Source organism: Leguminivora glycinivorella, chromosome 3 (assembly GCF_023078275.1).
Source record: "Leguminivora glycinivorella isolate SPB_JAAS2020 chromosome 3, LegGlyc_1.1, whole genome shotgun sequence".
In the NCBI taxonomy this organism is placed as follows: Eukaryota; Metazoa; Arthropoda; class Insecta; order Lepidoptera; family Tortricidae; genus Leguminivora; species Leguminivora glycinivorella.
Window position 1 is genome coordinate 6905926 of NC_062973.1, and position 27192 is coordinate 6933117.

At 40.3% G+C, this 27192-nt stretch overlaps 3 protein-coding genes across 4 annotated transcripts in view; 1 reads left to right on the top strand and 2 right to left on the bottom strand.

Annotated features, from left to right (window-relative positions):
• Positions 1 to 37: 37 nt before the first annotated feature.
• Positions 38 to 1614, bottom strand: LOC125224678 (rhodanese domain-containing protein CG4456-like). Of its 2 annotated transcripts, none has more exons than XM_048128107.1 (4): positions 1524 to 1614; positions 848 to 1036; positions 463 to 625; positions 38 to 242 (listed from the first exon to the last, which is right to left on the bottom strand). In XM_048128107.1, exons 2-4 carry the CDS (start codon positions 984 to 986, stop codon positions 182 to 184), a joined length of 363 nt encoding a protein of 120 aa, XP_047984064.1. In that variant the 5' UTR covers positions 987 to 1036; positions 1524 to 1614; the 3' UTR covers positions 38 to 181. The 2 variants fall into 2 exon arrangements, with proteins under 2 accessions (XP_047984064.1, XP_047984063.1); XM_048128106.1 differs by having other exon boundaries at positions 1330 to 1598.
• A 2567-nt stretch (positions 1615 to 4181) lies between these two features.
• LOC125242699 (peroxiredoxin-4-like) lies at positions 4182 to 6820 on the bottom strand. Its single transcript, XM_048151594.1, is given in 5 exon segments — positions 4182 to 4723; positions 4816 to 5159; positions 5162 to 5220; positions 6125 to 6242; positions 6563 to 6820. Coding segments are annotated over 5 exon segments (741 nt in total). The 5' UTR covers positions 6726 to 6820; the 3' UTR covers positions 4182 to 4666.
• A 565-nt stretch (positions 6821 to 7385) lies between these two features.
• Positions 7386 to 27192, top strand: part of LOC125242698 — an 86796-nt gene continuing 66989 nt past the window's right edge. Inside the window, 16 exon segments of the mRNA XM_048151592.1 lie at positions 7386 to 7524; positions 7674 to 7764; positions 7901 to 8050; positions 8053 to 8113; positions 11524 to 11664; positions 12043 to 12318; positions 13183 to 13327; positions 13774 to 13899; positions 16314 to 16428; positions 17540 to 17659; positions 18045 to 18229; positions 18644 to 18834; positions 19198 to 19331; positions 21817 to 21914; positions 22462 to 22714; positions 23082 to 23242. Coding sequence (XP_048007549.1) covers positions 7674 to 7764; positions 7901 to 8050; positions 8053 to 8113; positions 11524 to 11664; positions 12043 to 12318; positions 13183 to 13327; positions 13774 to 13899; positions 16314 to 16428; positions 17540 to 17659; positions 18045 to 18229; positions 18644 to 18834; positions 19198 to 19331; positions 21817 to 21914; positions 22462 to 22714; positions 23082 to 23242 — 2247 coding nt within the window. The 5' untranslated portion in view covers positions 7386 to 7524.

Genomic DNA, 27192 nt, shown 5'->3' on the forward strand with positions numbered 1-27192 from the left:
ACATGTTGCAAGGAAAAAAATAAGATAAACTAATAAATGACTAGAAGAGATATAAAAGTACCATTTATTTAGTAATACTAATATTGCACAATATATTTCTGGAGGGTGCCATAACTATGTATTTGAAATGTGATTTATTAAAACTTATGTGACTTAAAACATAGATCTTGCAATTTATAACTCATTTCTGTCCCGATGATTTGCTTGACCACTCGTCCCAGCTTCCAACATAAGTTTTTGAACTGCAAGAAAAAATACGTACTAAATATTTATTATACTACATATTTTAGATGTTCAAGAACATTTCATAGAATATTTTATTGGATCACTACACAGACATACTTATGTGGATGAATTATTTTTGTGCAGAGTTTCTACTAATACTTATATTTTTTTCTCTGCTTGTCGATGTATATAATTTTATTTTTTAGTGTGGATTGCAAGCCCTAACAATGAACTTACTTTGAATATCCAAGCTGGAGTGCTGTATCTAGGGCTTGACAAGCCCGTCTGCCCGACTTGCAGTAAAATATCAATTCACTGGAAGGCTGGGGTTTATTGCGCTGATAATGCCGTCTGAACTGTTCATCTGACATTGATTTTAATACAGGCTCAACATTGTCCACTGAAACAAATTCAAAAATAAGTACTCTTACACATGGACAAACTTACCTATTTACTTGACAAAAAATTCAATAACAATAAATCTAAAGCCTAACTTAAATTATTATCAGGCATACTAAATTAATTTTATCACAATATTACTGCAAACTGCTATAATTAACATATTTAGTTTTATTATTGGCATTATATGTATATTAATAAGTTAATAATAAGTATTTCTTACATGGAATATTGATGCTTGATGGTATTTTTCCAGTGCTGGCTATCTCATCAGGATTACGGACATCAATGATTACTTTGTCCGACTGCTGTGTATATTTTGATATATCATCAAAACTCACAACTCTTCTTGGGTCAACCATGTTAATTGAATTTAATGAAAATACTCGTTTCTGCTGCCTTGGAGACCTGACTGCAAAGATGGGTAATCTTTATTAGCATGCTATTAGCATACTAATGGCACCAAAGGCACTTGTTTATTATCAATTTAATGAATAATTTATATACTGATAAATTTAATGTGTTGGGGGCCAATAACCAGTAATAAACAGACAACTTGTGCGTTTTTTCCTGACTAAATGGGACCGCGATATATCTACCATACTAAGCACATACAGATTAAGGGCATTTTATAATGGCCCAGAGATAGTTTTTGTTATCACATCATAAATAAATAAAACGTGTAAGAATAAACAATCATTGTACTTGTGTCTTGTTGGGTGCATGCAGACGACATCAAAGCGGATCGGGTCATGCTTCTTGCAATAGATACGGCACGAAGAGATATCATTATAAATATACAATCATAGACGTCTTCAAAACCACCACCACAAAAATCAGAAACAATACTAGAACAAAATGTGAAGATAAATAATAGGTGGCAATACGATTGGAATTACTTATTTGTCGCCTAATTTATAATAGTCTACCAAATTTTATGAAAGTTACAGGCACTTTAAACTTGATATAGTAATCTAAAACTCAAACAAAATGAACGGAATGGAAAATAGAAAGAAAACTTAAAAATCTTGTCAGTGTCAAATGTGAAATGTCAATTTTTTCCGGGTATTGTTCACTAGTGCTGTACATTAATAGAATTAATATCGATTAGTCGATTCTCGATTGGTTTGGCTAATATTAGATAATTACCTAATTCTACAAAATATTATATTTACTTTACGTTATTTTCACCTATTTTGCTTTAGTGTTTTGGCGCGAAACGCCTCTTTCATTAAATTTTGACGCTTGGAGATCTTTACATTTCTAAATTGAATAAATAATCCACCAGCTCTGGTATAAATTGCAGTGTTAATTATTTTAAGACTAGCTAATTTTATATACATGACTTTTTTTTTTCATTTCACTGAACATGTTGTACTTACTTATTTTTTTAATATTTAGGTCATGTTGCTGTAAATTTATTTTAATTAAATATTGAAATATATAATATAGTACAAAAAAAAATACATTTATTCAATTCAATAAAAATTAATACAATAAATCCTTAATTACTAACAATTACACATAATTCTACCAACTAAATAAATTAAAAATTACAAATAATACTAAGAATAACCTAAACTACTTACTAACTAAATCCACTCCGAGTCCCTCCCGAAGCAAAGGAGCCCAACACGCTCGCCGCGTTGCCACGTTGAACCGCGATAGAGAACCTTTGCAACAGGAACGACCCGGAGCGAGGGTCGTGACCACGCTCGCACAGCCTCCCGCCCAATTCCCGTATAAAAGCTGGGCCTCTTCCGTCCGATCGGCTAAGATCCGGTGGCTCCAGCACGCACGGAATGATGCGCCAACGTGTGAACGCAGTTGGCCATTGGCGCCAAGATGCTTTGATGTGTGGACAAAAACCGACACCAGTCGGTTGGCCGGCCAGCGCTATCGCCAACTGCCAACATACGGCCAAGTAGCCCTCTACAAATAAATAAACTTTTTAACAAAAAATAAAACCGCCTTCAAAAATAAGCGCGTTACAAAACACGGAGAAACTAAAAAGCAAAAAATAATAAACCTTTGAATTCAGATTTCATATCGTATTGCAATAATCTAAACACCCAAATTATAAACAAATCAATTATTTTTGTAGTCGGTACCAGACCTGTTCGTCGCCTTGATATTGCCTGTTTGCCCCACCCAACCATACGCAGGCTGGTACCGACTCCAAAAATAATTGATTTGTTTATAATTTGGATGTTTAGATTATTGCAATACGATAAGAAATCTGAATTCAAAGGTTTATTATTTTTTGTTTTTTAGTTTCTCCGTGTACAAAACACGGAGAAACTAAACGTGCTTATTTTTGAAGGCGGTTTTATTTTTTGTTAAAAAGTTTATTTATTTGTTGATTTTTAGTAGTTCCTATTGATATTATATGTATCAGGGATGTAACGGAGCTCTGCTTCTGCTTCCGTTTCTGCGGAACTTCCGTTTTGTTTTGCACATCCGCTTCTGTTCCGGTTCTGTTATTTTTCAAACGGAAGTTATAACGGATGTCGGAACCTAGTGCGACGGTGGGACATGAGCGGCGTACATCAAAGACCAACAGGTCTATACCTGTGATTCGCTCATCTCTCCGCTTGCCACGTGCTGCGATACTAAACGCCAAGGCGAAAGGCCAAGCCAGTTCTTAAATTATTAGTTCGTAAACAGTAAACACCTAAAAGTTCTAGGTAATTTAATTAGTTTTGGTTTATGTTATACCTATGTGGTATTTTTTCTTTTCGTTTTTAACATCCATAAGTTCCGCTTCTGGTTCCGGTTCCGCTTCTGCTTCCGTTAAACTAAATTCAAAACTTCTGCTTCCGCTTTCGGTTCCGTTAAAAACACATCCGTTACATCCCTGATATGTATCAGTCCGAATTCCGAATATATGCACACTAGTGAAAGAATTATCCTTTAACTCCTAACCATTGAGGAGTTGACCTTCCATCATCAGCTCAGCCACATAAAATTATTACCATCAGGCGTAAATACCGGTGTACCTTTGAAAAATACACTAAAAACATTACATGTGCCTATAACATTTGAAGAGTTCCCTCGATTTCTCCAGGATCCCATCATCAGACCCCGACTTGGTGCCAATGGAACCATGTCGGGGTTATACCCGAACGATCAAAAAAAAATTTTGAAAATCGGTCCACAATTCTCGGATATCGAGTAACATACATACAAAAAAAAAAAAAACATTTAGTCGAATTGAGAACCTCTTCCTTTTTTGAAGTCGGTTAAAAACCGACATCAGTCGGTTGGCCGGCCAGCGCTAGCGCCAACTGCCAACGTACGGCCAATTAGCCCTCTACACGCTTGGTCAAGGGGTTCCACTATTGCCATCAAGATGCTGTATCCGTTTATTCATATAAAGATACAAGCAAATCTCGTCTTTATAGTTAGCGACGAAATGAGACGTTTTACTAAACACTATCACAATATTCACAATTCACAATGTATATGGAAATAAAATGTGAGCAATGCTTAGACGTATACATACAAATAGTTATATCTTAACAATTTAAAATATCACTATAGAAAAAGACAGCAACTCTATTAAAATATATTTATTGTATTATAAAAATGATCAGTCTTCTCGTAAATTTATTATGTGATGATTAAAGTGGAAGAAAAGAAACCTAAAATTTCAGGCTGTCATATAACTTTAAACTCAGTATATATGTATAAAACTTAATTTTGGAGAAATAAGTGACGTAAAATATTGGGAATTGACAGTAACATAGAAAAGAAATTGAAGACAAATACATTTAAATTTATGTTTTTCATTGAATTTACTTTGTCATGTTCAGTTATATTTTACGAGTATTTCACCTATCATTTAATTCTAATTGTGATTAGGTATATCATACTACCTATGTAGGTTTTCTTGCCCGATAGGATTCTTTATCTGTCTTATCAGAAACAGAAACCGATTAATTAGTTAATTCACAGTAAGATAAATATAAAAAATATACCACGCTAATTAATCATTATTAACGTGGTTTTCAATAATTGTGATGAGTATCGGCGAAAGTCTTTAATTTCTTGCCACTTTTTCGAAGTACTTCTTCTTCTCAGCTGGGTTAGGAATGATCTGAAAAAATAAAATAGGTATTTTACGATTATTGAATTAAAAACGTAATTTTTTTTTTGTATTTTCAATAGAATTTATATAGATTCATTTACCGTGTCTTGTCCTGGTTTCCATCCAGCTGGACAAACCTCGCCATGGTTGTCTGTATATTGGAATGCTTGAACCAGTCTTAAGGTCTCATCAACAGATCGGCCGACTGGTAAATCGTTCATAGTAATCTGCCTCAATATGCCCTTGTCATCAATGATGAACAACCCTCTCAAAGTATGACCCAGATCTTCTAAATATACACCATAATCTTTAGCAATGGAATGACTGAGATCACTAAGTAGTGGAATGTTGATCTTTCCTAGACCTCCCTCTTTTCTGGGAGTATTAATCCATGCCAAATGCGTAAAATGAGAGTCCACTGAGCATGCTACGACTTCAGTATTGATTTTTTAAACTCATCAATCCGTTCAGAAAATGCCAATATTTCCGTGGGACAAACAAAAGTGCTGAAACAAATACAAAGGTGAAGTAATAGGTGCAGTATTAAGTGCAAAGATGCATACATGTAAACATGTTAGATTACTGTTGATTTCATATTGTTTTTTAGGGTTCCGTAGTCAACTAGGAACCCTTATAGTTTCGCCATGTCTGTCTGTCCGTCCGTCCGTCCGTCCGTCCGCGGATAATCTCAGTAACCGTAAGCACTAGAAACCTGAAATTTGGTACCAATATGTATATCAATCACGCCAACAAAGTGCGAAAATAAAAAATGGAAAAAATGTTTTATTAGGGTACCCCCCCCCTACATGTAAAGTGGGGGCTGATATTTTTTTCATTCCAACCCCAACTTGTGATATACTGTTGGATAGGTATTTAAAAATTAATAAGGGTTTACTAAGATCGCTTTTTGGTAATATTAATATTTTCGGAAATAATCGCTCCTAAAGGAAAAAAAAGTGCGTCCCCCCCCTCTAACTTTTGAACAATATGTTTAAAAAATATGAAAAAAAAAAACAAAAGTAGAACTTTATAAAGACTTTCTAGGAAAATTGTTTTGAACTTGATAGGTTCAGTAGTTTTTGAGAAAAATACGAAAAACTACGGAACCCTACACTGATCGTGGCCCGACACGCTCTTGGCCGGTTTTTTCATAGCTGATGAAAAAGGGATAGTGTGTTTCTGCAATTCGACTAATTCGAGTATGTATGTGGTTGTACATACAAGCTTAGTTTTGTAATAAGTCAGCTTATTTTATATTTCAGTAACTAATATATTTCAGGAATTTCCTCCCACGAACGCTCCGGCTGTGGAATGAGCTCCCTGTCGAGGTATTCCCGATGAACTACAGTATGGGGTTCTTCAAAAAAGGAGGAATAATAATAAAAAAAAAAAAACTTGTTTACCACTTACAAGTCTAGGGGGTAGAAGAAGAAGACAAGGTATTTTCCTTTGAAACTGGATAAAGATAGCTGTGTAAATTCTCCATTGACGACTGCCGTCGCCTCCCACTCGGGCGCTGGTTTCGAGACTGTAAAAGTAAAAGTAGCTTATTATAATACTAAAAACGGATGCCCTGCACTATAGGTACTTTAATTATTAGCAAAATTCAGGTTAGCAGATTCGCGTTACGTATAAAATATTATTTTACATTTAAGCTAATTTGTCATGGCACGTTATCAATAGGTAGTGTTCGATTACTTTTGATTGAAGCTAATTTCAAGCTTAGGTTAAAATGTTATCAGTGGTTAGATTGGTTAGATACCGTTACAAATAAAGTATAACGTAATATATATTTTAATTATGTCGTATTTAAAGTAGAGTACGAAAATTTATTCACAATATACTTACTTACGGCTTTTGTAACTTGTAATTTATGATCTATTTTTCTGGCACCGCCGGGAAAAACATTACCGCTTCCAAATGAGTAACACGAATCGCTTTCGAATAGCGATGACTCGCTTCGGATAGTTAAACTTACAACTATCAACAGTGTTGCTAAGTAATACTTCATGGTTAACTATTAAGTATTAATATTTATAAACAAAAATGAAACAAAGTCCTAACTGATATCTGACACGTACTCTTTACGCACACCTACATATACACCATGTATAGTATAATTTTGATAGTGTAGTGAAATGAATGAAAGATTGGTGACAGCATAGATAACAAAACCTTGAATTATGTGTTTGAAGTAATTGAATTTGTGACGACAGTTTTATAGTAGTTTCAAGTCCAGACATTAAACAATCTGAACAAATTAAAGTGCTGAAAGTCCTAAAAAAACAATGCAATATAACACATTTAATTTTGAATCAAAATAGTGAGGTTCGATAAAACAGTAATCGATGCAATGAATGAGAATGAGTTACATCGAGTTTTAATGGGACAACACTAGTTGAATATATTTTACATTTTTTTGTATATAAATATTTGCGTCAGATAAATATGTTACAAATAGATTTAATATTAATGGGATTTTTTAGTCTCCAATTATTGAGCTGGGTCCAGGAGAAATTATTTTGATTAAAAAAAAGCTTTTAAATGCTCGGGAGTGTTCGAATTCGAACTGAGGCGTCGCATCTTCCATTCGTTTACTTCGAGTTCATTGCCTCATTCACTCCCTCCCTAATAATTTTCATTCGTTTCGTTCGTTCGCTCGCTACCTAGCTTGCGAAAGTCGTACTGCTATTTTTTCAGTTATTATGTATTTGTATTAATGTAAATTATAATTGAAAATGTATTCACCAACATATATGTTCGTTTTATCATAACAATAAATTAATAACAGTCCATCGCGAGAGTTCGCGGTAAGTTCCGAAGTTTACTTCGCGATCCACTTGTCGTTCACTATGGCGGTGGTTGATACATCGAAGCAAGTTGTAAATAATGTTGAAAGCCGTCGAAGACGCATTTGAAGTGTTATATTGTGAATTAAGTGGTTAATTACGTTTTTTAGATGGATGTGCCGGATGAAGGTGTTTTGGATGTGGATTTGTTAGGGGACGAAGGTTCCGAGGATGAGGGAGAAGGAGCGCCCCCGAGTTCTGGTGAGTCCTATAGCCTTAGAAATATTTAAATTGTTTCTTAAAGTATCGCAACAGTTTTCTTTTCTACCAATGTTCTATTATTGTAGTAAGTGAGCACTAGTAAGTCAGTTTGTAATATGACGTCGTTGGTTGTCAGACTTCTACGCGGGTCCGGCGTCGACGCCAACGTCCTGCGCGTCGTCGCCGCGGGGCGAGGAGCCCGCGTCGCCGCACGGGGGCGCGGCGACGGCGCCCGCGTTCTTCCACCACCAGCCGTATGCGCGGCCCTTCTTCACCTCGGGCCGCCGCGGCCCGGCAGGCCGAGGAAGGAAGGCGCCAAACTGGCTAGAGAGGGCAAGATTGTCAGAAGGTATACCATGTCAATTACTGATATGTTTCATTAATTTATTCTACTATTATCCAAATTCAATGAATTCTGATGTATTGTGTAAGTTGAACTAGGTCACAGACTTAAGGGTTGCTTGGATGGACCTGTTTCAAAGCATGTCTCAGAGCACATGTTTCCAGCATAAGCGGATAGTCCTTAGCAGCAGGAGAGTGCATCTGCTATAAGACTTAGTTTGGGATGAATGTTCTATATTATGAATACCAATGGATAAATTATCTAGGTCACATACTGAATTGTCAAAATGATGAGATATTGTTACCCTTAGCTAAGGATACAGTGAATAAATTAATACACAAATAGAGGATTCATTTCTACATTAATTTTGTATGGTTTGGAGTGGTCATGAATGGCAAAACAATTCCGTTTTCCTCTGAGGTCAAGTATCTGGGGGTAACACTGGACCAGAAACTGACATGGAACCAGCACCTTTTTTTTTTTTTTTTTTTTTTCACGGAGTGGGAATGCTGTTGCGCACGCTGTGTGGGACTCGCCGTTGCTTTCCCTTCTCCTGACGAGAAGGGGAGAAACGGCCCTACCCACTAAACCCACTCCGGCATTTCACCCTCTTTTCCGTTGTGAGAGCGCACTGGGTTCGGAACGTTTCACTTCACCACTGCGCTCTCCGGTAGCCCTGACCAGGGCACCCGCATCGTAAAGGAGGATCGGAAACGCTTGATCCCCCTTCCCGGCATCACATATGGGGCATGGCCCCTCTAGGGCTCGAGGCGAGCGTACGCTCTCCGCCTTCGACCCTGCCGCTTTCGTCGTAGCGGAGGAGCGTCAACAGCTGCCTCTCGCTCTCTCTCTGCTTCCTCCTTCCGCGACATGACTGCTTCGCAGAAGGAGGCCACCGCCTTCCGTGGAACCAGCACCTGAACGGAACTCTACTGAAGGCCAAATCGGCCCTGGCAATATGCTGCCGTCTCGCAGGCAACAGATGGGGTCTCAAGCCGAAAATTGCCTTATGGTTGTACACTGCTATAGTGAGACCGATAGTGTCCTATGCCTCTGTAGCATGGTACAAGAAGACGTTGCAGAAAGTGGCAGTGGCGAGGCTCAGCAGTCTGCAAAGAACTGCATGTAGCATCGTTACTGGAGCAATGTCATCCTCTCCAACAGCGGCACTAGAGGCCCTGCTGAACCTGTCGCCACTACATCTCCAGCTGGAACTGGAAGCAAGATCCAGCATACTGAGAACAGTGGCTACAAAGAGAGGAGGGTGGATATCACAAACACTGAGACTATTTACTGAATCAGTGCTCGATATCCCTGTACTGGGGATGCCGGCAGACACTATGCCCCCTCAGTTCTGCCCGCAGAAACTCTACTCTGTGGAAATCCCGGAAAGGGAGGACTGGTCCAACAGTCAAATCTCTTGGAAAGAAGGAAGCCTAAAGTGGTACACAGACGGCTCCAAATCCGGATCTGAAGTAGGCTGCGGAATATACGGCGAAACGCCTAGAAAGGCTAAAAGCCTAAATCTAGGACGATACTGCTCTATATTCCAGGCAGAGGTATACGCCATCCTAGAATGCGCGTCAATCAATCTGCAATGCAACTACGTCAACCATACTATATACATCCACTCGGATAGCCAGGCGGCACTCTTAGCCCTAACTTCGGACGTCACAACGGCCAAGCTGGTTGAGAACTGCAGGCAACTATTAAACAACCTTGGATCCAAAAACAAGGTTGTCTTAAGATGGGTCCCAGGGCACGCAGGCATCGAAGGCAATGAGAAAGCCGACGAACTTGCACGAACGGGGGCAAAGGGTACACATCACGGCCCAGAGCCATTCTGTGGCATCCCGAAAAGCCTTACGAAACTAACCCTAAAGACCTACTGTCAATACAAAACCATTCAGCTCTGGAGGAACACGCCAGGCATGAACCATTCCAAGGCTCTCATCAGAGCCTACAGCAAAAAGGCGTCCTCAAATGCCTTAGCGCTGTCAAGGAACCAACTACGCAACTTAGTAAGGCAGCGTTCCCACTTATGCGTCGCGTGTCTCGGGGCGCGCAAGGGGCGTCCGCGCCACGCCACCTGAGTGTAATTCAAAAAGCGTCTCCTCAATACATTTTGTATAGGAAGGACGTAAGGCGCGCCGCCAAGCGGCGCGGCGCGCGCCCCGCCGCCGCCACGCCACCTGGGGCGCGTCTTACGTCTTTCCTATACAAAATGTACTGAGGAGACGTTTTTTGAATTACACTGAAGCGGCGTGGCGCGGACGCCCGTTGCGCGCCCCGAGACACGCGACGATCTGGTGTGGCCGGTCACTAAGAGTGCTCACAGGGCACTGCCACCTGAACAAGCACATGCACACCATCGGGAAACGTGCGAGCGGGCGGTGCAGATTCTGCCTAGAGTCTGAAGAAACGCCCCTGCACATCCTGGCAGAGTGCTCCTCTCTAATGCGTACACGTAACATGATTCTGGGTAGCTATCAAATACACCCAGAGGATGTGAGGTATCTCGATCTCAAAAAGATACTACAAATCTTCGAATTTGTAGGACTTGATGGAGAGTTGTAGTAGGTGGCGATCACAATAGATCAGAAATGGTCGCAGTGATACATAAGGCACCCTGAAGCCTTACATAGCCCCTAATCAAGAAGAAGAAGAAGATGGTTTGGAGTTGGCATGACCCAAATAACCATAGCAGGTGGTTATAGACAAATGTTCAGTTTCTGGACATGTTAAGTTCTCCAATATATTTTTTCCAATAGATATTTAGAACAAACTTGATGGCATGATCAATGGATTTCCAATGCTTAAAATATTGTCTATACAAATACAAAAATCTGATTAATTCCAAGCTGCATGGTATGATAATTGATAACCTTTACATATTTGCAAAAATATTAAAAAGATAATGAAATCATTAAAGGGGACATCTTACATGAATCAATCTAACCACCAAAGAGGATTGAGTATTACAGAAACTGTCAAAGTAAAATCTGTAATCACAGTGCATAGACTGCCATCTCTCGATACAAGCTTTTACTTTTGAACCCCAGTTTTGACAATTTGGCCCATATTGTTAGCTTCATAATTATGTGTCAAAATGTCAATGGCATTAATGCCATCTAGCCGAGCGTTCCCCAAAGGTGTAACGCCATCTAGGCCACAATACGCTTTTCTCTAGGGCTTTGAAGTACGTTTTTTTCTTAGTCTTTATCTGTCTATACGGAGTTACATATGTCTTTGCTAACCACAAAGTTCGCAAACTAAGCATAGCTTGTACTTGGAACTAAGCAAGTATGTATATTGGTACTCACAAATAAATGTAAATACCGGATCCATACCCAGTTGTCAAGTGACTGTAAACAGTCAATAGTCAAGGTATGTATATAATTTGCCTATTACATCAGGTACCGAGGCGGGGGTGCTGGCTCAGTCCGAGGGGCTAAAAGACACCGAGGCAGCCGAGATGACGCCCTTGATGACATGATAGATGAGGATGACTTCACTATGCCTGCTCCTGAAGAACCACCTTTTATGCCTGAGAAATGGTGAGGATGAAGTGTCCACAATCAATTAGACTCGAATTGACATGTACAATGCTGAAATATTATTATATTAAACTATTATTTTCACATAAAATTCAGTAATCTCAGTATGGTAGACTGCAAGTATTGTGCAAAAATAGCATGGTAAATTTTAGTTTTTTAAATAAATTCCTGGCTCTTTACTTGAAAAACAAAGTAACCCTAAATCCATTTATGTTTTTTAAAATGTAGCTTACAATTTTTAATTAATTTTGTGTGAAAGACAAAAATATAAACTAAACTTTTCTCTCCCTGACTTAGCTAAGATCTTTTAACTTGGTCACTTTCCTGTATCATATCTATTTCACTTTTCTGGAAAGCTAAATGCCCGTTTCTTTTTAGGCCAGGCAAAGCTTGCGCTCTTTGCAACTTGACGGAGCGCAGCCAGCTAGGCCAGGGCGAGATGCGTCAGTTCCTCTGCAACATCGAGGGTGGAGATGGCAGCACCACACCAAATGTACCTAGTGGGGGGACCACTCCTAACCCTACTCCGATTAGTACTCCAACCACCCCCTTGACCCCTGGTTTAGCCTCCCCACCCCCTGAGCTTGTGGACCCAAATCAACATCCATTGGCGTTGCCGCTTAGTAGAAGGCAGAAAGCGTTTAACAAGTGCAAGTAAGTTGATGTAATAATGTATAATTGTATAAGGATATATTTCTTTAAAGCTTGTAATTTTAAAAAATTGCCAGGGAATTTTGGTAATGGACAAGACTAATAGTTGTAAGGAATCCTCTTGTGCCCTAGGTAAAATATCTTGTCCCCCCTTAATTGAAATTAAAAAACTTTGTTTCATAAAACAGTCATCTATATCTGTTAGTAATAAAATAATAACACAATGATTGGATCTACATAGCACGTTTGCCGTACGAGGAAATTGCCTCGCGCAAGCGCGGATCCAGCTTCGTGCCCAGGGGGGGGTCACGTGGTAAAGGCCCGGGGCCCCAGGGGGAGTCACGTGGTCTATTTGTATGGCCAACTTAGGCTCCAGGGGGGGGGTCATGACCCCCCCCCTGGATCCGCGCATGGCTCTGTGTAAATAGGCGAGACGACTAAAAAAACTAATTAGTCCGCCAGTTAGATTATCAATGAATTTTAGACACGTATTTTTTCTTTTTTCTCGTAAACGAAAAATGGCGACGATACAGTGCGTTGAAGTTTCGCGTGACGTCACGCCTAGGCACAATTTTTACTTAGAAGTGACGTCACAAGCCCCCACTCCGGAACTTTGATGCACTTTATCTTTGTATTTTTTCATTAATTAGAAAAAGCGAAAAATATGTGTTCAGTATTTTTGGACGATCTAACTAACGGACTAAACAGAATGTCATTTTTTATGTAGTCGTCATCCCTATTCACCTATAAAAAATGTTTATATAACTTGTCTAGTGTAAAACATTCGGCATCCAAAACCTCTATATATAGACAGAGCCTGACTTTCCACCTGTTACTTCCTGTTATTCATTCTTCATTCCCTTCCAGAACACCTTTACACAACATGGAGCACATAGATGAACTCTCTATCATCGGACATGTGGAGTCCATTGAGCTCCCTGCATTGGTCAGTTCTGGGGCCTTCTACGTTCACCGCTGCTGCCTTGAGTTCAGCCCGCCGTTCCACGATCAGGTGAGAACATCTAGTTTTTGAACAAGCGGAAACGTCTGCTAAAGATTCTTCAAGTTTTTATATTTAAGGAAAAGATTTCCAAATTGTGGTTGCTGCGCTGCGGGTTCAGGTCCCGCCGGAAGCGTAAATTTAACGAGGCTAGTCGAAAGATTCACTTTATTAACAAAAAAGCCACAATGACAACTTTTCGCCACACAAAAAATGTATAAGTATTTTCAGTACATATGGTGATTTTTTTTTCCCTCACTAGTTCGCAAAGTAGTGCATTTCTGGTCACGTCGTAACTTCGAAGGGCCGTATGTACTGAAAAACGTCATATAATACACATACGAAGAGGAAATTCGTAACTCGTGTAGATTTAAAACACTCCCTTCGGTTGTGATCGACACTCGTTTCGACACTTCCTCTTTACTGCACTTGTATCGTAATGTACTATTTTCGACTAGGTCGCTGCCTCGGCAGAAGAAGATAAGGAACTTCTAGAAGAGTCCCGCGTGCGGGGCATTGTGACAACCGCGTTGACGCGAAAATGTGCCTTTTGCACTAGACACGGTGCAAGCATTCCTTGTAAGGTAAGGACCAACAATATTTTCCTTTTTTATTTTTGTTTTCATGAGAATAACTACTAGTACTAAGTACAAAGCATTGATTCTAAGTAACAATTAGTTTATCATCGTATCATGATAACCACAGAAATGAATATACACTAGAAGAAGCAAATGTATCTACTTCGCGTGCCCGAACTCAGTGGCAGCCACTGAGATGGCCATTTCTAATGACAGTCCACATACGTCAGCTGTTGCAGCCGCACGTAAGAAAAAAAATACAAAATGCCTCATTGCATGATAATTAACTGCACCAGCCCAAATATTTCCAGCGCACAAAAACAAAAACATATTTCCCATCACACGTAAGTAATTTTTAAATAATATTGTGCGTGAATTCATTTTTAATCATTTTTTCCGTATTTTTATTTATGCGTCCAAGGATGTACCTAAGTAACTATAGAATTACGTTACAAACCGGCGTTTACATTGCATTGCTGCGTTTGCTTTAAGCGTTTGATCGACCATGTGTGTTAAAGAGATGATGAATATGAGACTAGCGATACTCTCGCGTATCGCTTCGACTTCGTAGTACAGCCCATTTCTCATTCGTCCGTCAAATTTAGCGACTAGTGTTGTTCGTTCTACAATAAATATCAATAATCGTTTGTAATCGATAATCAAACAGACGAATGATAAACATTATTGTAATAAAAATATACTCGTGTTCTAATTCTAATAAAATAGTTACGTATTTGTTTTACAAGGAGCAAAGTTGTTGTTTAACCGCACGTGCCAATATTGATACTCGAGCAAGCGAAACATTCCAATATTAAACCGCGAAGTGGTGGTTCGAGAAGTGGAATCTTGAGCGTTGTGAGGGTTTCAAGGCACGAAGGTTGAACAAACTTTGCCACCGAGTAAAACACAATTTTTTTTCACTACACCAACACGAATTGAATCGAATTACTCACTATGAAATATCAAACTACTTAAATAAAATCCATCAATTTATTCAATATGTATGATTCAAAATTATCATTCTGCTTGCTTGCTTACAAAGTTAAAACTGATACTGTATAGGTACCTAACCTATACTGTAAACATATAGGAAAAGTATAAGATAAAACCGCTTTTCGACTAAATAAATGTATTTCTGAAATTTAATTCAAAAATTATTCAATCACTCCGTTGAAAATCATTCGTCTGTCAGAAAATCGATACCATTCATGTTAATCGATTTGCGATTTTTAGGTTATCTGAATTGATTATGTCTCTTACTATGCGTTTCAATGGTAACAATCTTTCTTGTTTCTATAAAATGTCAACAAATATATTTAAAATACTTACTTGATATTAATATTACGCGAAGGTATCCAAAAGCGTGGACAGAATGAAACCGCTTAATAGCGTGACGTGAGCGTGCCCTCCCACTTTGAATCTTTTTGTCATACTACTCGATTTTTGAGATAGTTTGCAGGGGAGCGGGGAGTGAGCGAGCGAGCCCACAGATATAAAATCTATGTGTACGAGAGAGACGGCTGCATTGTTGCGGGGCGGAGGGGCATTGGTGTCTTTGAATCGTTTAGGTTTTCCCATCACTAAATGCCGACCGTGACGTCTCAGTGACAGCTAAAAAGTCGGCACGCTTGGTTCCCATACAAATAGTGCTATTTACTTCATCTACTGAATATCTAAATCTGTGATGATAACTGAAGAGTTCTGCTCCTGTCAGTGGAATCTTTTAATTTTTTGATCTTTTGAATTAAAAAGAAAAATATTACATTCCAAAGTTCACAACTTAAATTATCTTCTAATGGAAATGTTTTAGAAGGTGTCACAAGTCCATAAAATAATTATTCAAATGAGAATTTTGACATTTTCGAGCTAAGCAGCTGTGACATGGGACATGGCTGGTTCGATTCCAGCCTTGGTCACTTTTTCTTTCATATGTGTTATCCGACCTGTCGTCTTGTACGGAAGTGAATGCTGGGCCGTCAAGAAGAAGGATGAGAGAAATCTGCATGTGAATGAAATGAGAATGTTGCGATGGATGTGTGGTGTGACAAGACGGGATAGGATTCGGAATGAGTGTGTAAGGGGAAGCCTGAGAGTAGCGCCAGTGACAGAGAAGGTGAGAGGAAGCAGATTAGCATGGTATGGGCATGTGATGCGGAGGGATGAAAGCGATGTTATAAAACGAGCGGTAAATATGAAGGTGGATGGGAGCAACGGTAGTGGAAGGCCTAAGAAAAGATGGATGGAATGTGTGAACAATGATATGAGAGTGAAAGGTGTTAGTATGGAAATGACGGCTGATAGAGAGGAATGGAGGAGGAAAATCTGCTGCGCCGACCCCAAATAATGGGAAAAGGACAAGAGAATGATGATGATGTGTAATTTAATTTCAGTTCAAATATTACATTATTCTTATTTTCCAGATGAGTTGCAGTAAATACTTTCACCTGCCCTGTGTTCTCGCTTCCGGAGGTTTCATGGACTTCCAGACCAAGTCTTCGTTTTGCAAGGACCACTTGTATCAAGTGGCTGTTATTTGTAAGTGTTTACACTCATTAACCAGTAATGAACAGAACAGTACTACTTGAGAATTATGCTATAATACATAGTAATAATAGTTTCAATGACGAGAGTGTACATATCGGTACAAAATGCTGTCTGTACACTATAGATTTAGATTTCTTTATTTCATGATAAAAATTACACTATAAATTTGTTACATGCCAAAGTTATGTTTATCTTCTCATCATGATCGTCGAAAATTACATTATAAATTGAAAATAATAAAATGAATATTTTCTCCCAATAAGGATCGTCATTTACAAATAGAAATACACAAAACACAATAAAATTAAGAAATGAAATAAAATCCGAAGTCAGTGTAATCAAATGCATGCTATCACAAATTCAATTCCATGTACTCATTTACAGAGTACAGAGGGTTATCTAACAAAAGGTTTCTCAATTTGCGCTTAAATGCTTCGTCATATTGCTCATTCCTAAGATCGGCAGGTAAATGTTCGTAGTAAGTAGGGCCGATGACACGCGGGTTTCAACATAAAGTGTGTAGTGATCAATTGTAGGTCTTAAATGATAAGAACTTGGCTTCATCTGCAATTTATTCAAAAGTTTGTCAAATTCTGCCATGTCCATGTCGATAACGGACGTAGCCGTAAGTTGGTAACGCCCTAAAACTTTTTAAAAGTAAATGTTAAGACAGTCACAAATTAAAATTAGGTTTAAGCAATTTGTGCCGATATGTATAAGGTCTAAAATTAGATTTATTGAACCTCATGTAGTGAGACATTTTTCATATCTGCTTAGGTCTGGCTCAGTCGGTAGTGACCCTGCCTGCTAAGCCGCGGTCCAGGGTTCGAATCCCGGTAAGGGCATTTGTGTGATGAGCACAAATTTCTGAGTCATGGATGTTTTCTATGTATATAAGTACGTATTTATCTATCTAAGTATGTATATCGTCGCTTAGCACCCATAGTACATAGCTTTGCTTAGTTTGGGGCTAAGTTGATCTGTGTAAGGTGTCCCCAATATTTATTTTATTTTTATTTTTTAATATGCATCGGTAAACACGACGATGAGATTAGTTAATCTTCTAATATAACATGTGATCAGCCAATGTCTTCTTTCCCAGGTACAGCAGACATCGACTGCCGGACGTGCCGAGCCGTCGGCGATATATTCAACCTCATGACATGCGTCACTTGCGGCGCGCACTATCACGGGACTTGCGTGGGCCTCGCACAGTTGCCAGGTATTCCGTCTTCCTTATTGCTTCGTCTTTTGCAGTCTAGTCCATATAGGTTTTTTTGTCAATAGAACTTACATGTAAAATATGTACGCTTTTATTGTTAACTGTACTTTAATGGTTTAATTTGCGCCTCGCCACACATCAAAAAGTAGTTCTATTTTGTTTTTAATTTCTACATAGCCTGGTCCACACTGGCCGAGCAGCCTCGCGAGGTAATTTCCTCGCGTGTAGAACAGCCAGTGTAGAATAGCCTAGGCGCCCGTTTTCCTCGGGCGAGCGCGGCCGAGATCAGTGTCGGTTTTTCGGCATGCACAAAGGTGCCTCGATCGTTTGCCGCGCCCCTATCGTTGAGTTCTCTAACAGCCTTACTTATCTATTTCCCTTGCAGGTGTACGAGCGGGCTGGTCGTGCCGCTCGTGCCGAGTGTGCCAAGTGTGCCGCGGGGAGAGCGCTTCCGGCGTGCCCACCACCGACTCTCGCGCCGTCACCTGCGAGCACTGCGACAAGATGTACCACGCCATGTGCCTGCGGCCGCGCATGGCCACCGTGCCCAAATACGGCTGGAAGTGTATGGTGAGTGTCCAGTCCACTAGTTGTAGACGGGTGTGCCAAGTGTGCGAAGAGAGTGCGGCAGACGTGCCCTCCATCGATTAACCGATTAGAAGTTGTATGCTCGATTGATAGCCTGTCATTGTGTTACCAGACCTCGAACAGTGGCAATAAAATATATGAAAGTGGCGCGTTCATACGCACACAGTCTAAGCTCGTATAGGTGAACGCGTATCATGCTGGTATGAGTGCGATATGACAGATCGACTGGTCGCGTTCTTGACAGGCGATAACTGTAAGGTAATCGAGTGCGGGTGGGCGGCACTTTCAGCGGGGAGCGGGAGTGGCCATACTGTACCATAGTATTCTTTATTATACTGTGTAGTGGTGTATATTTGAAATAAATCTTGCCACTTCCATAATCGTGTCTTGTTTCAGTGCTGCCGCATCTGCTCCGACTGCGGCGCTCGTTCCCCTGGCGCGGGCCCGTCGTCCCGATGGCACGCGCACTACACTGTGTGCGACTCGTGCTACCAACAACGCAACAAGGGCAGTTGCTGTCCATTGTGCAGGCGTGCTTACCGCGCCGCTGCTTACAGGGATATGATCCGGTGTATTACTTGCAAGAGGTATGTTAGTTTTAATAGAGGCATCAATAGTGAGTATAGCGACACGACTATCTAACATTGGAAACCACTTGCACCATAAATGTTAGACATGGATTGACCCGAGTTTCTCGTCTACATCTCCTTAAAACTCCGACATACTCTAAAATCGGCAAGTATTACCATTTTACTTGAATTAACGTTCTGAACCCATAGCATGGTCGCGCGATAAACGATAAAACATCAGGCCGTCCCTATCGCACTTACAAATAGTGTGAAAGGGACGGCCAAATTCTTGATTGTTTTTTGGTTTATTTTATCTCAATCAAACGTTGAACCTTACTAATTTTATTTGTTAACATCACTAAAAATGTATTGTTATTCTAGATACGTCCACGGCATGTGTGACCCCGAAGCCGAGCCGCAGCAGTACCGGCTGAAGAAAGAGCAAAACCCGCAGTACGATTACAACTGTCCCATCTGCAAGACGCAAATGCAGATCACTGGTTCCAAACTTGGCTGTAAGTATATTTTAGCTCCATCATCTATATCTATATATCTATATTCTATATATTCTATATACATATATAAAATGCTAACGCTAATGTACGTATGTCCGGGGTTTTCTCTATCACTATCAATTCCAATCAACCCCCTGTTGGGGTGGTAAATACGCCTTGGTCTCTAGATGAAAGTAAGGGAGTTTGGTCGCGGTGGGTGGAAGTGGGTGGCTGTGGGTGGCGAAAATGTTAAAAAAATATATATCTGTCCTTCTTATGTACTGTACATCTCTACTTCTGTATCACGCAATATAAAAAATGTGGGTAAGTGCATTGCACTTATATATCTGTACTTCTGGAAAGTTCTAAAAATTTCTGGAATGATCTATAAAAGTCCAGAATTTGTGTAAATGTTTCAATCGATCTGGAATGTTCTAGAAAGTTCTAGATACTTCTGGAAAGTTCTAATATTTTCTAGAATAATCTAGAACGTTCCAAAATCTGCAAAACTGAATGTAGTTGATATAGAATGTTCTGGAAAGTTCTAATATTTTCTAGAATGATCTAGAACGTTCCAAAACGTGCAAAACTGAATGTAATTGATATAGAATATTCTGGAAAGTTCAGATATTTTCTAGAATGATCTAGAACGTTCCAAAATGTGCAAAACTGAATACAGTTGATATAGAATGCTCTGGAAAATTCTAATATTTTCTAGAATGTTCTAGAACGTTCCAAAATGTGTTAAACTGAATTAAGTTTTACATATTTATGAAATTTCTACATTATTCCATAAGTTTTCAGAACTTTCTAGAACATTCCATATCGATTGAAACATTTACACACAATCTGGACTTTTCTAGATCATTTCAGAAATTTTTAGAACATTCCAGAACATTCTTATGAACAACAATAAGTTTTACACGTTTTGGAACGTTCTAGAACATTCTAGAATATATAAGAACTTTCCCGAACATTCTAAATCTAAATATATAAAAGAAGAAACTGACTGACTGACTGACTGGCTGACCAACATATCAACGCACAGCCGAAACCGCTGGTCCTAGAGATTCCAAATTTGGCACGTAGGTTCCTTATATAATGTAGTCGCTACGGGACGAGACGGGACGGGCCAGGACAGGAACAAGGTTAGGGATAAGGATAGGGACAGCGACAGGGACAGGGATAGGGATAATATGGGTATCGTTAGAGGGATATGCAGGCAGTCTAAAACGCAGTGCAAAAAGCAGGCGGCTCAGTGGGAAGGGATCATTGTTGTAAGGGATAATGCAAGAAAGTACTTTTTACCCACCGACCATTAGTGTCGAAATACGGGCTATGTGGGTTGTTTATAAAGGTTTCCCCAGCGTATATAGAATACATACCTACTCATACCTACTACCTACGCTGTGGTCGATGTGGTAACATTTCTACAATCATTGCAAGCATTTCTTTAAAAACAATAGTATTATGTGTAATCGAAATAATCGCAGACAAATGTACCTACAGAGAAACCTACGGATCCAAATGAAAATCTTCATTTTTGTATACGTTTGAATAAAAATACTTTTAGTACGCGGGCGAAGCAGCGGGTAAAAGCTAGTATATACTTAAGACATTAAAATACCTACGACTCGACGGTGACATGTGTGAGTGAATAACAAGAATAAATGCTTAAAGGCCTCCGCTAGTTGACGCGGATTACCCGGAACGGACGCCCGTCTAATAACAAATTGTATGAACAGCGCTAAATGGCGCGGACGCGTGCGACGGACTTTCCTCATTGGCGGGACGCGAGCGTTCGCACGCGTCGGGCATCCGCGCCAGCTAGCGGAGACCCTAAAACATTATCTAACTATCTATCTAATGTCACATCGCGTGCGCCAGGCCTAGTATGAGATGCGTTCGCTCCATCCGAGCTAGATGACTTGAAGTATGAACTATGACGCGAGAACGCAACTCATGTGAAGCTAGTCGGGAAATGTTTTGAAATGATCCTCGTAATTAGGCTAGTTTCCTTAATGCAAGTTTGACATTGATATCAGTCTGCTGTAACGATAGTTCATAAAACGAACAATGAACAAATAATATCTTAAAATTATTGACTTTACATTACAATACAATAACTGTTACTAATTATTCTCTGTACATGTAATTTGTTCTGTACAATAAAGTGTTCACTACTACTACTACTACTACTGTTTATTGTAGACTTAAAATAAGATATACACAGATTCGTCACAAATATCCGACACGCTCTTAACACTTTTGTGATAGAGGCCTGTTCCAATATTTGTCAACACATTGCCCACACAGATATATCAGATTTTCTTCCATCCTTGTTCCCGTTATTTGAGGTCGGGCCTCCTCACATATTTGCGACAAGAGATCTTGGGTTGTCGATTTTATTGGAATACACAACAAAGTTGAATACCTACCAACTGATGCGCGCTACAGCCCAATATCAACCTTCGTTCATAATGATAAGTTGTAATGTTTGTTCCAGCTTTCGAGGACGACAACGCGGCTTCCACGTCTCAGGACTCCTCGTTCGGTGACGAGACTCCGCAGCAGGAACAGGATCCTCTCGCTATTGAACCTAAGGTATCTTTAGTACAAATAAATATGCTTGTTAGTCAGAATAGTCAGTAAGAACCAGAAAAACACGTATTCCTTTGTTTTGGGGGGTAGTGTAACTAAGACAGTATGATTATCTCTATTAGGAAAAAGACATTCCTGGGTCTGTATCTTCACATCTGTATCTTCAATTTTTTTTCCTATGGTTTCCTCGTATGTCGCGTTCCGGCCTTCCGGCACACGAGTGGGTATGCTTGGATTTGAATGTTTTTTTTATTATCCTATCCGATTCGAAACAAAAGTTTCACAAATAATAAGCAGGTAGATTTTAATTAATATTTATTGATCGTAACGTAAAGCATCTTTATTTCTTAGTAGTACTTCTCAATAGGTCTTTATTTCTTAGTAATATTAATGCACCTCTTCTAAGCTGAATGACAATGAACTAGCTGGTTTTTGACGTCTTTTTTGTTCCATATGGCCTACGTATTAAACGCTCATACTTAAGAACGGTTAGATATAATCACCTCGTATTTTATAATAAGTTCGTGTAATAATCTGTAATTCCTTCCAGCCGGACGTCGGCCTGGGCAAAGGCAAACCATACACGGTTTCCTCCAAAGTAGCGAAGAAGAAAATGGGCGGCTACAAATTCAAAGGCGGGATGCACCCTGCCAAACTGGGCTTCCAGAAGAGAGCGAGATCGGTGCTGGACTTCGGCCGGAAGAGGGGAACCAAACCCAAGATGAGAGGGGTTTTTGGAGTACCTGGACTGGGGCTTCAGAGACCACAAGCCCCAGACAATAAGACGACCGAAGATGATCCAGGTAAGATGTTCTTCAACTGTTTTAACCCAGGTATACAAGAATGTAGTGAGACTTTGGTCGGAAGAGGAGAACCAAACCAAAAATGAGAGGAGTGTTTGGAGTGTCTGTCATGGGGCTTAGGCCATGGGCCCCGGACAATAAGATGACTGAGGATGAAACTTGTTAAGAGAAAGTGTTAGACATCGAGAGATTTTTTCGATTGACGTTTGTCAATAAGCTATTGCCACTTGTTCACTGCTCGCGCGTTTTTGGTACAGCTTAGTATGGATAGCGCGCGTACAGTGGCGGTCAGTTCTTGCGTCATTCGTTTATACTTGTTAATTTTTTGCTTTAAAATAGTTTAATTTTTAATATGCATTTGTTACAGGCGTGGAAAACAAGCTTGTGCTATGTTCCAGCAAAGACAAGTTTGTGCTGACTCAAGATTTGTGCGTCATGTGCGGTGCCGTGGGTACAGATTCCGAAGGGTGCCTTATCGCTTGCTCGCAGTGCGGGCAAACTTCTCATCCTTACTGTGTTAATATTAAGGTACGATATTCCACATCAACTTCACTTTTCTTCACGAAAACTTTTTAGACAGTCTGATTTTATTAGTCATTTAAAGAGGAACTTGATGATTTTATTTTTGTATTTTAACGTATTCAATAGCAGCAGCAGCGCAAACTACGCAATGACATACGTAAATATTATCTTCAAACTTATGTTCAGAGGCCGCTAATAGTGCAATTAACTGTTATTCAGTTTTATTGTGATTTTTGATAATACCTAGCAGTTTTGTCGCTAAAACAATTTTGACATTACATGCAGATTGCAGACTCTCACTCTTTGGAGTATGCACTTTGGTACTAGGCTTTATGGGCATTTTCAGAATTTGGCTCCCTCCAATTAGCGTAAGTTGTTAACAAAAATTAACTCGCTGTCAATTTGTGACGACAATTAAGCATAAAATCTGTCTAAAAATTTACTTTTTTCATATTCTAAATGTAGATTATCGCTTAAAGTTCGCTTAAAGCAGGGGCGGCTCACTCTGCGATTCTATCGCCGCGCTACAAGTACATCCTGGCGGCCGCGAGTTCGCGGCCTACTCAGGGGTGGCGCGCGTTCTCACGGAATGCACGTTCGCACTTTCTATTGTTACTTTACGTCGCGAGTTTTTTTAAGGTTCATATACGATGTCCGCGTGTCGAATTGCTAAAAATACTTAGTTAAATAGACATCATTAATAAAATAAATACCATTCTTACACATATCTGCTACTGACTAAGTCCCACGGAAAAGTTCAATAAGGTTTGTAATGTTGGAACTTGAACAAAAATATATAAATACAGTTACCTAGAAAGTACCCAAGACTTGAATATAATAGTATATAAAAATTTTACCTTCCAATAAAATTTGTATTATTTTGCCTGGTATATCCGAGGTCTTTATAGAGAGTACGTCGTAGACGTCGCATCGGACCGATAGATGGCGCCATCGTTCGTTGTAAGTCGCTCCGGCGTCTCACCGCCGCGATGTTGGTAGTCCCGTTTTTCCCCACCTGCAACACAAGGCCCCCCGCGCCCCGACTCGCCACCAGCCACCCTCATTGTTGAGGAGAAGTGCCGACGGTATATTAAGCCTACCAGGAAGGCATCACTCAGACCTCGGATATACCAGGCAAAATAATACAAATTTTATTGGAAGGTAAAATTTTTATATTATTTGTGCCGTTTGTATATCCGAGGTCTTTATAGAGACCTGTTTATTATCTCCTGGTGGCGAGTCAGCTGGCGCGCAAGCCTTTGGTAGCCCTATTGGCATAGCATAGAAGAATAAGTGAATCAGTTGAACCGATTTGACAGATGTATCAGTCGAAATAAAGATAAAGATAAAGATAAAGATAAAGAAATATTTATTAGCGCAAAGGTAAGTACATAGTAAGGACGATCAATATTTACAACACAACAGTTAATTGAGCTAATAGGTCCTCACTCAGCTTGATGTCCCGATGTGAGTCCTAGGACACACAACGTGACGCTGATTTTCAGTGAGGCCTGCTAAAACTAAAACTACAACTAAAACTAAATCTAAAGCTAGACAACACTAACATCCAAGATAACATAGCTAAATCTTTTTGTAATAAATAACTAAGTATTGGTACTTTATATAAATAATGGCAAACTTAACTTTATATAATTATGTAGAACGTACTCTGTGTATTATTTTGTGTGTGTAGGAGTGTGTGTGTATGACGTGTGTGTGCGTTGGCACGGTTGCCTAAGTGCTACGCTTTTTGTTTATCCAGCAGAAAAATTTTAAGTTTGGCTTTGAAAGAGACGACCGACAAATAGCCTTCGATCCGCGAATATCTCGGTGCCAGAAACGCATAAAGAGATTTTCGTGATGACGTTTAGCTTTAGTCAGCGAATAGTTAGAGAAATGACATTATTATACATCGCAGATCAAAACCAAGAAAAAAGATGTAGGCGAGGCTGACTTGAACAAGATACAAAAACCTTAGATACACTATTATTATTAACAGACACGTTATTTTATCAGGTTATAAACCCAATTTCAGACACAAAGTGTGGAAATTAACTGTAAAAGTAGTGTAACTATCTGTACTGTAGCAGGGTAACGTAATTGATACTGCTTTTGTCAACCCTTCGTAAAAATTATCTAAATCGATATTAGCTTTGATATGACTATTTAAAGTCCAACGTCTTACGTCCATATCAAACACAGAAAAAGGTCATCACTCACGTGCCCAAGGGCTATTTGTTACAATACTGGTATTTTCGATCAGACTATTTCGCGTCAAGCGAGCGCGGTTGCAAGCGAGACTCCTGAACTCTGAACTCTTTTTAGTGAGGGCATTTGAGGATACCGATCGCTCGGTAAGACTAGCCTAGAAGATGAAAAGTACGAGCGCTGTCGATTGCTACTACACTGGACGGAGGTATCAGTCGATTTCTTTAAGTCAGTCATTGACTCTTAGGGTAATCCATTACCTAATCCAAAACCCGATGCGACGGATTTCTACTTCGTGCAATGAAGGTCGACAGAGTAGACTGAGAGGTGGAGACGTCAGTGTCGCATCGCTGGTGGTTGCTGAACACGTCGTGGTAGCAGGTCAAGGGGTGAATTTAACACCGCCACACATGCGCGCTTTAAGAGCGTAGGCGGAGCGCAATAATGGCGGTGCACCGCACTAACGCTGGCGTTGCGCCCAGTGGGCGCTAGCGGGAACGAACGAGCGCTGATAGCGAGCGCAACGCGCGCGGGACGCGAGCGGAATGCACGCGCATTCAGCGCGCTGATAGCGAAGCGGAATGCGCTTTATGTGTGGCGGAGGCTTAATACGTACCGTTGTACGGCGTAATGCAGGGCTCTCGCAGACGAAGAGGTACGATGACGGGCGAAGCAGAAGAAGGCGAGGTCACCGAAGGTCACTTACTTGGCTCCCAGGGGGTGCATACTGACCTCGTACGACAGTCTGTTGGAGTCAGCAGTTACTGTCGTAGTTACTCGTAACAGAAGAGATGTAGTCCTGCCATCGTACAGCATAACATAACATACAACTGAACTGTGCATAGCATATAGTGCTATGCGAACCTTAAGCCGGCTGCATGTCACTTCAGTCGCCAGCGCCACCGCCTGTTGAAGATTATTCTCCATCGGAAGAGCTTTACTTCGTACAATGTTCCGATTATTGAAGGTCTTATCGGGCTGCAGATGCAAGCAAAACAGGGGCGATTGGCCTACAGCTATCGGCAGCTGTACGAGGTAATGCTGGAAACTGCAGCGGTGCAACCTTCCTCTGTAGACCACGAAAGTTGTGAAATTTATGAAATCAGGTTCTACGATCGAATCAAGCACTATATTAATTGAGTATAGTCGAGCCAGATGATAACTACTGAAGTACTCCTGAGTTCCTGGCCCCTTTCGCTTTGAGCTGGAATCTGAAGTTCACTAAGGCGAAGCAGGTTTATTTTTCCCAATTTGTTTATTAGAGGCTCGGCGAATAAGTTAATCTCTCGAATGGACAGGGGGCGCCACAAGCCTCCGGGAAATCGTCGTGTACTTGGAACCCCCGCGGCCAGATTGCCGATCGGTTTTGGTGTCCGCCCGGTAAACAGACGCACGCTCAGGATGCAGGACGCTGGCTCGAATTCAGATCTGGACATTCTGAAAGGGATTTTTTTTTTTAATTCCGCAAACCTTTACGATGTCTTTGACCTACACAATGAGCGATGTACAGGAATCACAGGGTCTTCTCGCGAGGCGCCTCTCCGATTAGATAGCTCGCGAACATCGTCAGGACACCCTCGCAGCAGTGCGGCTCCTCGTCCGGTTATTGACGTCTTACCTCGTTCAACTATGGGTCTCCAAACCACGTTAGGACGTAGCATCTTAAGAATTTATCTGTTCTCACTTCGGCGACGGAGGAGTCCTTGGTCAAAATAGTGTGTAAATACAGTCGTACTTCACGGGAACTG